Source organism: Carassius auratus, chromosome 20 (assembly GCF_003368295.1).
Source record: "Carassius auratus strain Wakin chromosome 20, ASM336829v1, whole genome shotgun sequence".
In the NCBI taxonomy this organism is placed as follows: domain Eukaryota; kingdom Metazoa; phylum Chordata; class Actinopteri; order Cypriniformes; family Cyprinidae; genus Carassius; species Carassius auratus.
In genome coordinates, this window is record NC_039262.1 from 25,526,895 (window position 1) to 25,542,773 (window position 15,879).

At 38.4% G+C, this 15,879-nt stretch overlaps 1 protein-coding gene across 3 annotated transcripts in view; it reads left to right on the plus strand.

Moving 5' to 3' along the window:
• fynb (FYN proto-oncogene, Src family tyrosine kinase b) overlaps nucleotides 1–15,879 on the plus strand; it is a 50,746-nt gene that overhangs the window by 24,545 nt on the left and 10,322 nt on the right. For 2 of the 3 annotated variants that reach the window (XM_026291621.1, XM_026291620.1), the window contains 6 exons: nucleotides 4,280–4,545; nucleotides 7,565–7,661; nucleotides 11,044–11,142; nucleotides 12,344–12,447; nucleotides 12,737–12,886; nucleotides 15,042–15,206. In XM_026291621.1, coding sequence (XP_026147406.1) covers nucleotides 4,290–4,545; nucleotides 7,565–7,661; nucleotides 11,044–11,142; nucleotides 12,344–12,447; nucleotides 12,737–12,886; nucleotides 15,042–15,206 — 871 coding nt within the window. In that variant the 5' untranslated portion in view covers nucleotides 4,280–4,289. Of the gene's footprint in view, nucleotides 1–4,279; nucleotides 4,546–7,564; nucleotides 7,662–11,043; nucleotides 11,143–12,343; nucleotides 12,448–12,736; nucleotides 12,887–15,041; nucleotides 15,207–15,679; nucleotides 15,836–15,879 lie in introns of all 3 variants that reach the window. The other variant, XM_026291622.1, reaches the window with a different exon arrangement.

The window sequence follows — 15,879 nt, forward strand, 5'->3', positions numbered from 1 at the left end:
AGACAGAAACTTCAAACAGGCTGAATGTAAATATAAGTCTCTGTAAATCCACTCGCTGACAGCAGGTGGCGCTTGTGGACAAGCTGAATTACAGCTGTTTCCCGTAAAGCAGTATTGCGCGTGAGACTGTTACTTAAAATTATTTTTATAATTAAATACGGTTTTAATGATAACTAAAAGATGAATACTAACCGTGGGGAAATGTATCATGATTTATCATCAAACTGGTAATCGTTACATTGCTAATCTATGTCTATCTAATATGTTACATATCTCCTTATCTGGCACAAATCTGAAATGGAAATGAAATACTGAAATGTAATAAACTAATGCCTCACACAAAGCTACCCTGTTAAGATACAGAATATATCTCATGGCTTATTTGTCATTTTAAAGTCTGTTTTGTCAGGTTACATTTATTCAAAGTCTATGGCTACATCCAGCTTCAGTTCTCTCCCTCTATATGATACTGAGTGCATTTGACACAATGGTGCCATGTTGGCTTCATAGCTTCACCTCTGCCGGGTAACGAACATGTTCCCTTAGTGTGTCAGCTGGTGTGAGAGTCTGAGCTCAAACATGAGTGTGTGTTGGAAAGCTGTACAAGGATGGTTGCTTCCCAAGCAATGACGGTAAGAAAATGGGACAAGGTCATTACTATGGTGGCAACTCACATTCCATGATCCAGCTACGAGAAGAATTGCCACTGCACTATGAATATGTATTTATGAGCTGGGTATATCAATAAACATCAAAACTATGTCATTACTGATTAACATAGGCAGGTCAGTGGAGGTCAGAGTCATGTTCTAGGCGATGGAAACCCTTGTTTCCTGGCATTCGTGTGGATTAACACTGCAGGTTTTGATGCCCAATTCAGATTTTTTGGTTACATCTGACTAAAATCTATTCTGGCTATATATATTTTAAAAGTGACCCATATCAGATATCTGCCGTTACCCTATACACTCGGTAGACAACATACTGACCCTGAAACTGGGTTGCCAGGTCTGCAAAACAAAAACTATCTTAAAAAATCTTAAAAACTATCCCTTTCTTTTCCGTAGCTTTCCCTTACTTCATGGAATCCCTCCATTAAAATCGTGTTTTTGGCGGGGGAGGTCACTTTAACCCGCAGACTAAAAACAACCTGTGACAACAGTGTAGAAGTATTAAAGCCCAATACCACAAAAGAGCAATGGGCTTGGCAACACTGATCAGGAAAAGCATCCACCTGAGTTTACCTCATTCACCACCGTCACTTTTTTTTTTTTTATGAAATTTTACACGAGTGCAATTTCATACTTTTTGTTTTTGGAGTATTATTGTTTTTCTGCCAGTATACACAGTTCAATGCAACAGTGGAATGCAATCGTGGTTCGACGTGGACTCTTCGGATCAGTTTCAGTTCTGCAGTAATGAACAGCCTTAATCTTGACGTTTCAACCTCTCTCACCTGCTGTCAGTATTTCTTTCTCTCTTTTCTTAACAATGAAATATTCCTCCATCTCTGCAGACTCTCTGCCCTCTGCCCTTTCATCTTTTCATTTCTCTTGCTTCCTTCCCATCTCTTATTACAATCGTTTCCTTAATAAAGCAGCTCACTTGTCTTCTTCAGAAACTCATTAACCTCCTCTCCTCTCCTGTTCCTCTGGTCCTCTCCTCATGTCTCGTTCCCTCTCTGTCCTCTTTTCACATCTTTTGATCTAGTCTCCAATCCTTATGTTATCTTCTTTCTTCTTCTTCTTGCCTCACAATCTCTATTTTGTCACGTCACACGGCTCCTCTTCTCTCTTCTAAATGTGTCTCATTTCCTAACATGTATGCTTTCACATTGATTGATTTTTGTTTATACCTTTTTAAATGCCACGATAAAACAAAAAAGACTAAGTAATTTCTTAAAGACTAAGTAACCGAGACAGATTGCAATCAATAGAGAAGTGGGGATGTGGATTGTGAAGATTTCAATCAGTTTTTAGAAATCATACAGGAAACAATGACTCAGTTATCACGTCAAACTAGTCAGTATGAAATATACACAACCTTCCTTGATGCAAAAAAACAAAACATTAAATTAATATAATGAATTAAACTAAGAATTATTTATGTCTTTAGGCTTCTGTGTGTTCGTTTAGGATTCGTTTTGGCAAACTCCATTAAGTAACATAAACATTATATTGTACCGTGCTTTTTTTAAACACTACTGCTTTTATTCCTCTTCACACAAATTTTGATTCCAGGGCAAATTAAAGACTTTTTTCTTGCACGATATTATGTAATGACCTAAAAAGATTTCCTTCATGTTGAAGTTAGCACCACGTCTCTATCTCTCCTCTCCTGACGGTGAGTTTGCTCAGCAGCTCACCGGATGCAGCGCTGCACTTGGGTTAGAGAAGGGTTAAGTGTAGGTGGGATGTTATTTTCAGACGTGGTAAAGCATTAACCTTTTAGCGTTAGTCACCAAATGTTTCATTTCAGAACTTCCTCTATATGAATAACAACGTTGTTAGATTTACGTTTATGGCTATGTTACGACATACGTGTAATGTTGCAGAAATGTCACCGCAGTCACTTTTTCAGTAAATCCTGTGGAGAGCTTTGGGGTTCAGGTTTGCAGTAAGCTGTTGTTTATGGGCATCCTTGAACTGTAAATGAGATGATGTGGGCTAAACCCCAGTTAAGACACTGGCAGCCTGCAGGTGGTTCTGCTTAAGGGCAAGAAAGGCATTACATATACATGGCAGCGGTAGACAGATTTTAAAGGTAGAGAAAGGGAGCTCCGTGGATTAGCGTAAGACATGCTCGGAGGTGTAAGAGAGTGACAGTGACGCTGCCGAGCGCTAGTCTGCAGGCTGACGCACAGCAGGGGTCCGTCTCACTCAGAAACTGAGAGGATTCACTCTTCCTCATGTTCCTGTCATAATGAGCACAAAGTGTCCCAGTGAGTTTATCTTACATCGTGTGTTTGTGAGAGACGAACAGCTCCTGTAAGAACACTGAGAGCCATGTGTTCAACCCTTTGGCACAACTATTCAAAATTCAGAAAGAAGAACATCAGTCGATGAAATGAGAAAATCATTTCTGAAATCAAAAAAATTTCTGGTAAATCCTGCCCTAAAAGTCGTCTTCTGTGTATTGCCTCCCCTTCTCTAGTGAAAAAGAACACTTTAACATACTTGTATTACCTAATATGGAAATAATACACTGTAATATAATACATTTTTAATTTAAGTGGCCTTTAATCTTCTTTTATCTTATCTGCAATTTTTTTTTTATTTTTTTTTTTTATATGCTTTTAAAATTTGAAGTACTCTACGAGTGTACATTCAGTAGAATTAAGCACACTTCTATTTCACAAAGATCTTGAAGTTTCCTGATGGGAGTTTATTGTCCACCGGACAGTTCAGCTGTTGTGCTGTTGATGGATCATGGGCAGAACTTCCGAGCGTGTCTTTAAATAGCTGTACTGATGAATGGAAGAACTCTCTCTCTCTCTCACACACACTCTCTGTCTCTCTCTCTCAAATTCAAATTCAAATGAGCTTTATTGGCATGACTTGCACAGTATTGCCAAAGCATTGTACATTACATGAATAAGGAATAAACAATTATATAATACATAAAACAAAAACAGATTCGTAAAATAATTAAGTATATGTATATTTTCTCCTTTTTTTCTCTCTCTCTCTCTCTCTCTCTCTCTCTCTCTCTCTCACACACACACACTCTGTCTCTCTCTCTCTCTCTCTCTCTCTCTCTCTCTCTCTCTCCCCACTCTGACTCACACACATACACACACACATACTCACATTTTCTGTATGTGTCTATAGTGCTTTAGTGAGTGAATTTCCTGCGTCCCCCAAAAGTAAAGCTTGCTGAGACAAAACGAGAGAGTTTGTTTATCCTTCATAATAACCTTTTCATGTTAAGATAGTACTTTTATATACAGAAAGACATTAAAAAAATCTATATGCAAAAACTAATTCTGTAGCTCTCACGTTATTCTTGCACATATTTGGCGTGAGAACAAATATACATTTCCTAACTCTTTTCAGTGTGTCTTCATATTTTTTGTTTTTGTTTTAAATCCATGTTCTTAAGCTGCTGTTAACTTTCTAAAGAAAGTCTCCTTCGTTGTGTTGAACAATTCAGCTCATCACTTGAAATCTTAATTTGAAATCTTACAATGCATTGTTTTTAGACACTTATTCAGTAACTTTGCTGAAGGGTACTTGTTATTCACGGGTAGTTTATTCCTATCTCTCTCTGTCTCTGTCAGATCGTAGAGGATGGGCTGTGCACAATGTAAGGACAAAGAGGCTGCTAAGTTAACGGAGGACCGGGACACCAGCTTGTCTCAGAGCGGAGTAGGTTATCAGTATGGTGTCGACCCCACACCACAGCCGTACCCCGGCTTCGTCCCCGGGGTCACCGCTATTCCTGACTACAACTTCCATAGCGCTGGGGTCACTCAGGGCATGACAGTTTTTGGAGGGGTCTGCTCATCCACACAGCAGGGGACGCTCCGCACACGAGGAGGCACAGGTAGACTTTCTTAAAGTCCCAACTACACAAACCTCATAACACTGTTTGATTGAGTGTCTCTTTGTTAAGCTTCTCAAACAAGCTCAGTGTTTTAGTCGCCTGTGATGACCAGATCAGAGTGGACCCTTCTAACTACACACAGAGACACTGACAGAAATACATATACAGTACAGTTGGGTCATTTAATTAGTCTCATGGTCAAAAAGAGTACATGCAATAAACTTTGTCGAATCAAACTAAATATTTCTTGTTGAAGCTACTTTTTGTAATGTCTGTTTAATGCTTTACACAACAATTACTTGTTTCTTTTGTGATTAATTTCTCAGCCAAATGTGATGTGCGATTAATTTGCGATTAATTAGATTAATTAATCACCACATCATATAATTAATTAATTAATCGTTCACCAGCCCTAAAAAAGTTCTTTTTTATATATTATTAAAATTTCCTCACATTAAGATGCACTTAAAGGTCCTTTGGGGACCCCAAAATCTTTATTTTATATTTTTAAGAGTGTCTGGTGATATTTTTTCTTAGTTATAATAAGAAGTTGTGGTGGGACACATCAAAGAACTTGACCTTGAAAAAATAATAATAATAAAATTGTCAGTAACCATAAGCTTATCCTTGGGGGTCCTGAACTAAAAATTGAAACCAAAATTCCCTTGGTCTTCTGACATATAAGAACTCAAATCTTCTCGTTTGTCTAAAAACAGCTTATATTGAAGGCAGTCTGCCAAAACGTCAGCTTGTGGAAAGTGTCACTGTATGATGTAACAGTTTGCTAAGCCCCGCCTCCACAGAAGAAGATCGGTGACATCATCTGTTTAGCCCCACCCTCCAATTCTCACGTGTAGTGTTAACGAGAGAAACGCAAACGCGCAGGTCTACACTGAAATGAAATGATACAGATGCTCCAAATACATCGAGATGCTGTTCGGTGCCAAGTTGTGGTAAAACTGTTTGCCTTGCCTTCCTTTTAATCCCAGCGTTAGGAAAGAGTAATGCGTTGTGAACACACTATTGTAAAGGCCCCGGTATACTTCAAACAAATTTATTTGTCAGTTTGTTACTTTATTTTATTAGTGCTCATTTATTATATTTATATTAAATTTAAATTTATGCATTTAGCAGACGCTTTTATCCAAAGCGACTTACAGTGTATTCATGCTATCAATTTTTACCTATCATGTGTTCCAGGGGAATCGAACCCCAAACCTTGCGCTTGATAGAGCAGTGCTCTACCAACTGAGCTACAGGAACACTATTATATTAAATTATAATAAACTTAATAAATTGTTACACCTTTTTATATTTTATGTGATGTCATGATTTACGTTTGATAAAAACAAAGGTTGTTTGGCATTTCATTTACTTTTTACCCTTTAAATTTGCTTATTGAAAGAACAATAGAAGCAGCAGTATGGTGTAACATTTATTTCAAACATGTATTTGGTACTCTTCACTTATTCCTTTCATTCTTTTCATGGCTTTGGAAAACTTGTCTCGGATGTTTCCCTGCGGCGCTTTTTGCATAACTCTGGGTCATCGACACCAAACTTAGTTGCTATTTCTTTTAGGAATTAAATACTTTTTCTCTGGATCTTTAAAGTCTCTCCGCTAGTGATCGTACAGGTGCCGATATATCTGAGCAGCTATTTGAAACTCCTGTGTTTTCATGTTGCTAGTGACTTGGAGATGTTGCTCTCTCTTGCCTGACCTCCATTAAATGAGAAACGAACTGAAAAATTTTACGTCAAAGAAGGTGGAGTTTCAGAACCCACCCACCGATTTCGTTACCGCCTTTGACCAATAGAAACTCAAAGGTGTTTAGGAGGAAAAACAAACTTACCCAGATAGTTTGCTTTGGTCTGCTGTTTCAAACTTCTGAAACTGAAAAACAAACTTCGTTTTGGCCTTATTTTGTTCAAAATGACGTTATATCCGTTCGTTCTTCGATTTCGTTTGAAGTATATTGGGGCCTTAAGTAACTGTTTTTCTTACATCATCACTACTGCTGTTTTCTGTTAAACAGATCAGTTGATATTAGTATTTAAGCGTTTGTAACCTAAACCACGGCAGCGTCCATCTGTCCCGTACTCAGTCTGTCAAACATACACAGGTGTTAGTCAGTCACAGCCGTTGGTGTTTACTTCTGAGTCTACAATCCTCCACGCCTGTTCAAACAGAGCCTTCTGATGAGGGAGGTTAAAACAGGACAGAAAACTGCTTATTACTTCAAAATTACTGGGGTTTTTTTTTTACATCATAAGGGGACCTCAGAGAACAATACAACATAAAAATACTGCCAGTTCATTACCCCTTTAAAATATTTGTCATGAGATGACCACGATCAGTAAAGAACTTTAAAAGATGGGCTATCACTTATGATCTGCGGCTTAAATCGTCAGACTGCTAAATGTTGAATGTGAGCCCACTGAGGTTGATTGCTTCACATTCCTGTCTTGCTGAATATGTGCTTAATGACAGATTCTAGGTTTGGGATCCATCTAATGAGGGGTTTGGTTTGCTTGCGTCTCATTAATCTGGGTCTAGTATGTCATAACCAAATATCTCAAATCTTGCGAGAGTCATTTGAGGCACTGTGAAATCAAAATGACAGTAGTTAAGAAGACTTTTGTATTGCCAGAGCGGATCCCACACAGCTTTGTTTATAACGTCCCGGTGGAAGAGGTGTAGCTGTCAGCTCATCCCTCTAAGATAGTTTTAGAGACATCATTCTGTGCTGTGTATCCGTGTGCTGGTCTTTGTGTGTCTGGACTGGGGTGGATTGGTGCTCTTGACTCTTGAAATGGCTCCTGCAGACCCTAATTGCAGGTCTAGAATGATATTTGATCTGTCTGAAGCGTCCACAGACCAAAATGGCTTTTTCTTTCCTAGTGCTCACGCTGCACTGTTATTGTCCCTTTCCAGTATAAAAGTATGCTTTAATTTGTTCTTAATCCTGATGGTGCTGATGTGCCCCCTCTCTCTCTCTCTCTCTCTCTCTCTCTCTCAGGTGTGACTCTGTTTGTTGCTCTCTATGACTATGAGGCCCGTACAGAAGATGATCTCAGTTTCAGGAAAGGCGAGAAATTTCAAATCATCAACAGCACGTAAGTCTAAGACTTGAAACATGAAGTGTGTTCGAAATGGAAAATTAGGTCACTCCTTATGAAATTAAACTGAATAATATCACAGCCCCGTTAAGGCTATTCAGTTCACTCGGCATCTGTATTCCTAACACCCCCATACAGCTATTTTCAGCCATGCAAGAACAGTTTCTATGCACTTGAATGGAGAAAAACAGAAGTCTGTGTAACTATTTGAATAAATTATGTTTCAGTTGTTTTTAAAGTCAAGGCGACTAGATTTAACCATGGTGATATTTTCATGGGAATTCGTACAATGCAATTTTTTTTTTTAATAGAAAATAACTTTTTTAACTGTAAGTTAGCACTTTTTTTCATAGCTATATTTTTCCCATTAATACATATATGAGTGGATTGTCTTTGCTTCGTACAGTCTGTACAAATAATAACAGTATGCTACATTGTTACATGCCTGATCATTAAGTATGCAAATGTTGACCAGTTATCATGTTGCAAATAAATACTGGTACTGTAGGTTAAATGGTGTCCAAAAAGGTAATATGTTTGATAGAGATGTTGAAGGAAGAGAGTGTAATATGCGCACATCCAAAAAGCTTTAGGCAGGTTCTCCATCACATGGAGTACTTCACTGACAATAAACAAAAATCTGCACTCTGCCAATACTGCTCTCAAAAAATAAGTTTATTAAAATCACAACGTTTCCACCCAAAGGTCTTCATCAAGCAAACAACGAGTGATCAGAAGAGTACATTTTATCAACATGATCTATCATCACACCTGACACAATTCATCAAACAAATTACCCAATCATACAGTAAACGAAAGTGAAAAGGAAAGAAAAAAAAATCAAATAAAACAACAACAACAATCAATATATACTAAATATCCCAAATCACAGTTGGAACAGTCAAGTCATCCCTCATACAGTTGAATGGCCTAAAGAACACCATTGCCATTCATTTCAGTGCATTTAAACATAATTTGTCGACTCTTCGATATTTTGGTTTGGTATTTGATATTTTTGATATTTGGTTTTGGGAGTCCCCAACAACAGGTTAGCATGCATGCAAGGTCAAAATACACTTTCAGTGTCTTAAAATATGCATTTATTTTTACCTCACTTGCTCAGCTATTCCCAGACAATTCGTTCAATGATAAATCTTTCCAAACTCCTCCTTTGCGTGACACTAATCTGTGGGGATTGGTCAGATTGATTGGATCAGGCCTGTAATGCCTGATAAAGCAGCGTTAGTGAGCGCTTTGTGTCCAAAACCAGCATTTTCATTCATACCAACGCGAAAAAAACCAACAAGTGGGCAGGCAGTATGCTAATGTTTCATGTTGATGTTAACATGAAACGACTTGGGATTTGTTTTAATTTGGCTTTAATTTCTATTAAGTGAGTAAATTAATAATTTTAAGAGTGCTTTTTTGGCCCACCTATATAAGACTTAAGTAGAGTACAATGGGGCTAAAGGTGCCTTTGATTTTCTTTTCTTCTAAACCAGTAGATGGCACAAAAACATGGTGTAGCACTTTCCAAAACGCTTTTCAAGATGCATGTGTATATTTGTCTGGTCCTTGACATGATCGCTTGCAGCAGCGCAAAGTTGATTCTGTGCTTACTTTTTAAAATGTTAGAGGTTTAAGTTGCAAATTAGCATTGCTAAAATTAATGCGTATAATGTTTTTTGAGACAAAGGTTTTCTTAAAAAAATTCAGGTTTGTTTAAGATAATTAAAGCAACAGTTTGAAAGTAACGAAAGAATATGTATTTGGGGTAAAAAGCACAGTTATTAACATGATAATTAATACATTCACTACCCCCACCTACAATTCCTGCCGCCCGAGACTCAAACTCACAACCTTTAGATTATGAGTCTGAATCTCTAACCATTAGGCCACGACTTCCCCTTTGTGGACATGGCATGGTTAGATTCAGATCATATACTATATTATGTTGGGTGTCCATCTTAGAGATAATCAACATGTTTAGAATTTAACCATCATATTTAAAAACATGTAAGATATAAGTTGTTGTTACTACTGTAAAAAGGCTATATTCAATTTGTATTGGATCTTCTTCAATACTTTCAGAATCATTAATTATAAAAATGATTTAGTTTCTGTTTCTGTATTTTAAAATATATTGTTTATATTAAATATTTTAATGACATAAAATAGTACAAACGTTGCTTGAGTGATTGTTTTGAACAAGTGTTAACTTGTTAAAAAACATTATTTTAGCTGAAGTATTTGTATCAATACAGTGTGCCTTTTACCCCGTGTGTGGACCCCTCGCCACTTCATACAGTAACGTTATGTACACAAGTGCACATTCAATACAATTAAAGTGCACTACTTTTTCTCAAGGGTTTTTTAACTTGTTTATAGGCAATTCACACTGATTCATTCTTGTTTAAATCTACACATAAAGCAGTTGTTATGAATTTCATCCGATTTTAATTTGACCTCCTTAACTTCTAAATCCTATTTGTGCGTTCCTGGAGTGTTTAACAAAAGATCGCCCTCTGCTGGTGCTAATGTAGTCTCCACTGCTCCATACAGCATGTCTTCTCAAGCTATGCTATTATTATAATAACAGTCAGTGCATTAAAGTGTATGTGTCTGTTTGGACACAGTGATTGGGAAAGATGAGAGAAGCTTTTCTTGGAAATTATATTTAATGTAGAGAGGACAGGCTATTGGAGAAGGAAGAGATTGGTTAGTGGAGAGGGGTATTACATAAAGGGCATGTTAAAGTGAGAGTAACGCGTTATCGAATAAATGGGACATTCACAGAAGTACAGATCAGCTGCAGGCAGATTGGTTTTCCACTCTGTGTGTGTGTGTGTGTGTGTGTGTGTTGTGGATGTGGTTTTGTTTACTTGTGTTGAAAGGTTTGTAGGAGAGAGATGTGAGACAATGGCAATATGAAAATAAATGAAAATATTCAAGGAAGAGAAGAATAGTTTTCCAAAAAGCACACAATTCTACCTAAAAAGACCAGCAATCATCTCTTTCTTTCTTGGGGTGTTTCTGTTTATTAGTCCATTTAAACAAAGGAACGAAAAAAACTTTAGTGACATTGACCTTTCAGACTTCCGCACAACATCTTGTTTTTCTGTGTATGAAGAGGTAAAAGTGTGTATAGGGTGTGTTGTGTCTTACATTTTAGTGAGAACACACTGAAGACGGATGAACAAACGTATAAATGGCTGCTGGATGAATGAATGAACTGAGAGATGAATGAATCGAGGTATTGGATGATCATACGGAAGGAGAGATGCATGAACATATGCAAGTCTACGATGACTAAACATTCTCAAGTTCTGCCATGACAGTAAGAAAATGAGTTTTCTCTGTCTTTGTCTGTTTGTTTCAGTGAAGGTGACTGGTGGGACGCACGTTCTCTCACTACAGGAGGAACCGGATACATTCCCAGCAATTATGTTGCCCCTGTGGACTCAATCCAGGCTGAGGAGTAAGTGTTGGATTAAGTGTGTGTGTGTGTGTGTGTGTGTTAATCTGAACTAACTGCCTGTGTTAAGGGTGGGGGTAAAGTGATGTAACTCTGATCACTCCTACTAAAACCCACTGACCTCTCAGCAGGATCGTGACAAACCTCGGCCCACTCTAAATGAGTCCAGATACAGTCACATACAGGGTGGCTCCTGACTGCTATTGCTAGGAAACATTTGTGTTGTTGTTTGGGACAAATTAGAAAGACTCTTCCCAAAAACTGACCCGGGTATTACCATTGCATCCAATATCTGAAGATGTGATATGTGAAGATATCTTACCGATGTGAATCCTCTTTAGTGAAGATGTGAAGATTCTTACTGAAATGATTGGATTTTTCCCTCTGTATTTTGAACGCATCTTGATTCTGTCGCTGTTGTGCCCAAATTAAATTGCAAACATCATTTTTTTAAACAAGTTTTCCAGGCACTCCCCTATTTTGTTGTTTTGACAACATCTAGTCTCGTCCGTTGGCAGAGACCACCATTGTTTGGGATAAATGTTGACATGTCAGACTATGAAACTTCTTTAAACAGACTTGAAAACTTTTCTTCAGGAACCCACTGTACAAATTAACACACACACACACACACACACACACACACACACACACACACACACACACAGATACACACACAAAAATACACCTAAACAGCTTTAAGTTTGTTTCGCTCTTAACCAATTTAAAGCAGAGCAGGAACAATTTTGCGAAACATGAAACTTTTAATGGTGGTGTTTTTTTCTTTGATTTCCTAAGTTACACTACGTATTAAAGTGATGTCAGATTTTTTCCCATTTATTTTTCAAAAGCCAGACTGATGTCAGCTGCTGGCTTTTAGTCGAACATGTGTAACTTTAACCAGAAGGAGATGTGTGAGTGATGAAAGTTTGCAGATGTTTTCTGATGTTATTTGTAAAGGCCTCTCAGATTGCATGTTAACATATACAGCTGCAAAACAACCTTTCCCAGCCATCCCTTTTTCTTTTTTGGTGATTAAGTGCATGTATTTTCCTGAATAAAAATGATGAATAATGTTAATATGGCACATTTTCAGAAAGAATGCATTGAGCAGATCCAAACAGTCCTGGCTTAATGAACAGTGTTAAGAAATGCAAACTTGGAAGACTGATAAAGGCCCTCTTCATCTCTGTCTGTCTCTCAGCTGGTATTTTGGAAAGTTGGGCCGAAAGGATGCAGAAAGGCAGCTTCTTTCCACAGGGAACCCACGTGGCACCTACCTGATCCGTGAGAGCGAAACCACTAAAGGTATGAAACACCACTTACTGGACCACACTGCACCAGGACTGTACTGAAAGATGTGATTCATGAAGAGCTGAATTATTCCAATTCCAGTTATGATATTCATTGAAGTCTCTTCTCCAGATTGTACTTCTTATTAAGTCGTTAGCTACACAGTCTTTTTGTTGGATCTTTACAACAGTTCTAGTGGAAAACAATGGGTTGTCTGTTCTCACACACTGCAGCATTTAGTGCACATCACTACACTATTGAGCACACTTCACAGTATTACTGCTGTTCTGTGTCTGTGTGACAGGTGCCTTCTCTTTGTCTATCCGGGACTGGGACGATGTGAAGGGAGACCATGTGAAACATTACAAAATCCGTAAACTGGACAGTGGAGGATATTACATCACCACTAGAGCTCAGTTTGAGACGCTTCAACAGCTGGTCCAGCATTACATGGGTAACACACTGCTCATTTCACACATTCAATACACAGATATCTCAGTATATCTCATTTCATAGGCTGACATGCTAAATGATTGTAAGCAATTAGAGTTGGCGGCATGGTTATATCCCATAATGCCATGCACTGCTCCAGTGAGTCAGAAAACTTCATCTGAACAGCTCTCGATAGGATGTGCTTTGTCTATGCTCCAGTTAACATATCGACTGTTAATGCATCTAGAATGAGTCGTATGGATTTTGGATAGGGTGTGCACTTTGCTTCTTAAATGACCTCCCATACTGAGCCCAGAGAACAAACATACACACAGATGCTCATAATAACACATGCTCATGATGACCTTAACTGTGTATCAGCATCAGCTGCTGTGTCGATGCTGCTTGCTTTAGCTGTTGACCGTCTTCGCTTTCAGAAGCAGAGCTTTGTGTTGGTCTTTGTAATGTTCCCTGTTACAGCAGTGCATATAAAGAAGACTCTGGTGTCTGTTTCTTCATTCGCTTCGATAGCTTGGTCCAAAACTTAAAGTGATTCCACCGCCCAGCCCTCTCCCCTGGTCTCTTGTCACGCTCTATTATTTGGCGCATCTGAATCATCTGCAGAGCTTACACACAAATGTATTTGAAACTAAGTTTAAGGTCGCTCTGAGGAACTTCAGATATCATTATAGGACTCTGTCATTGTTCGTGTTTATTCATTTTTTTTATTATAGACATATGATAGTACATCTTTTCACAGGAGGACCAGTGGCGAATTATTCACTTCGTTCAGAAACACTGATTCGTTCACCGACATGTCACTAAAAAAATTGTAATTCATCATTCAAATGAATGGAGCGGTCATGTAGTGAAACTTTGAATCAGGAGAGCTCATTTCTTTTCCTGGAGATCCACCTTCAGCTCCAACACAACTGAACCAACTAATAATGATCTTCAGGAGCACTTGATAATTGCAGCCAGGTGTGTTTGATCAGGGTTGAAACTGATGTTGATGGCTGTTGAGGTCTGACAAGCTCAGAGCAGATGGTACTCAGTGAATGACTCCTGAAAGGATGCATCTATTGGTGCCAAGTCTTCTGTTATCTCAGCTTTACAGTCCAGAGTAAACAGTGCCCTGGTGTTGTGGGAAAATGCCACACATTAACCCTTTGCTAAATGTCAAAACATGACCAACAGGCACGTCCTACATTATGGCCAGTCAATATCAGGCTCAAACTTCAAATTTAAAGGCAGATTTTTGCTCCAAAATTCATTTTGGTTTTAAACTATTCTTAATGGTCAGAACATGGTAAATACTTTACATTTTTCCAGCCATGTTTCCTGAACAAAATAAATATCTCAATAGAACAAAAACAAATTCTTAGTTTCTTCATGTTCTAATGAAGGTTTGTGTTGCCTGATATTATTAATTATAAATTGCATTTTATTTGATCCATAGAAATACACATTTGATATTAGCTTGCGTTAGGATGCAGATGCAAATTGATGTTTATCAAAATCAGCAACCAAATTTTTTATTACCTAATTAATTATTCAGATTTTTTTTCCATTTTATTTTCATTATTAATCATTGGTCTTCCATTGTTGCATGCATTTTGATCATGATAACCACAGTTAAAACCTCATGTATAGCACCTCAATACCATGGTAAAAATATAGGCTGTACACTTTCTAGGTATTTGTATGAAAAATAGTAATCTAAATACTAAAGTATGCTTCTTTAATACAAGTCTACATTAATAATGAAATTCAATAGGAATACCCACATTTCTAACACAATACCACGGTGAGTTTAGTGTTACTGGAGTAAATGTGTAGTAAATGTTGTCGATTTGTAGATTGAAAAGTCTTCTGACTGTATCATTGTGCACAGTGTTTCTCCTTGTATCAGAGCTGTTTCATCTGACTTTAAACTAGTTTAAGTCTTTGTGTTTTTTGTGGAATTCAATCGTGCAGTGACATTAAGTGATTCATAAACAAGAGCAGATGCCACTGAAAGAAACGTGCAACATGGGTTCACAAGCGATACAAATTGTACACTATCTGCAGGTGTCACGCTCAAACTCTACACTGCTTTCTTCAGGTCTTCTGATGCTCGTCTTTTCTCTCTCTCTGACACTCTGTGTATCTGTTCACGTCTGTGTGCACACGCTCAGAGCGCGCAGCGGGGCTTTGCTGTCGTTTGGTCGTCCCTTGCCACAAAGGGATGCCAAGGCTCACTGACCTGTCCGTCAAAACCAAAGACGTGTGGGAGATTCCACGGGAGTCGCTGCAACTCATTAAGCGCTTAGGCAACGGCCAGTTTGGGGAGGTTTGGATGGGTATGGCTCCTCCCACAGTGCTAAGCAACAGCCAACCAGGAGTGTGTTTCCCAGAAGCATCGTTAGCCAACTACTGTATGGTCACAAGTTCCATTGAAATCTATTGGTAATTACGGAAATTGGGACCGCAGTTGCTTTTGGGAAACGCACCCCAGAGAGGGAGATGGAGTGAGGTCAAAGTGAGGGGTTGAGTTACTTTACAAGCATCTGGATATGTAAGCTCATTTATTTATGTTTAATATGTGCTAATAAGCTCTAACAAAAGTATTTGTGAAATGACGATTGACAAGACATCCTTCTGGCTTAAAAAACAAACAATGGACTCTTTCAATGGACGTAAATCCATTTCTGAAATATTCAGACATTGTGAAGTGACGGACCCTCTCAGGACAACATGACCACACTCCTTCTCTCTCATTGCATGTTCCCCCGTCGTCCTGCTAGTTAACCCCTTTACCCCTCCTCCTTTATAGAGAGTGCAGATGGTTTGTGCTTTAATTTAACGGGTGTGTGCATGGTCTACATCCCTGAAACGGTGGGACTTAGCCATGACTCCTGGGAAATCGCACGCGAGTCTCTGACGCTGGACAGGAAGCTGGGGGCCGGCTGTTTCGCTGATGTTTGGTGTGGTAAGACCACTCTCTGATTCCACACAGATGAAGATTTCAGAGAA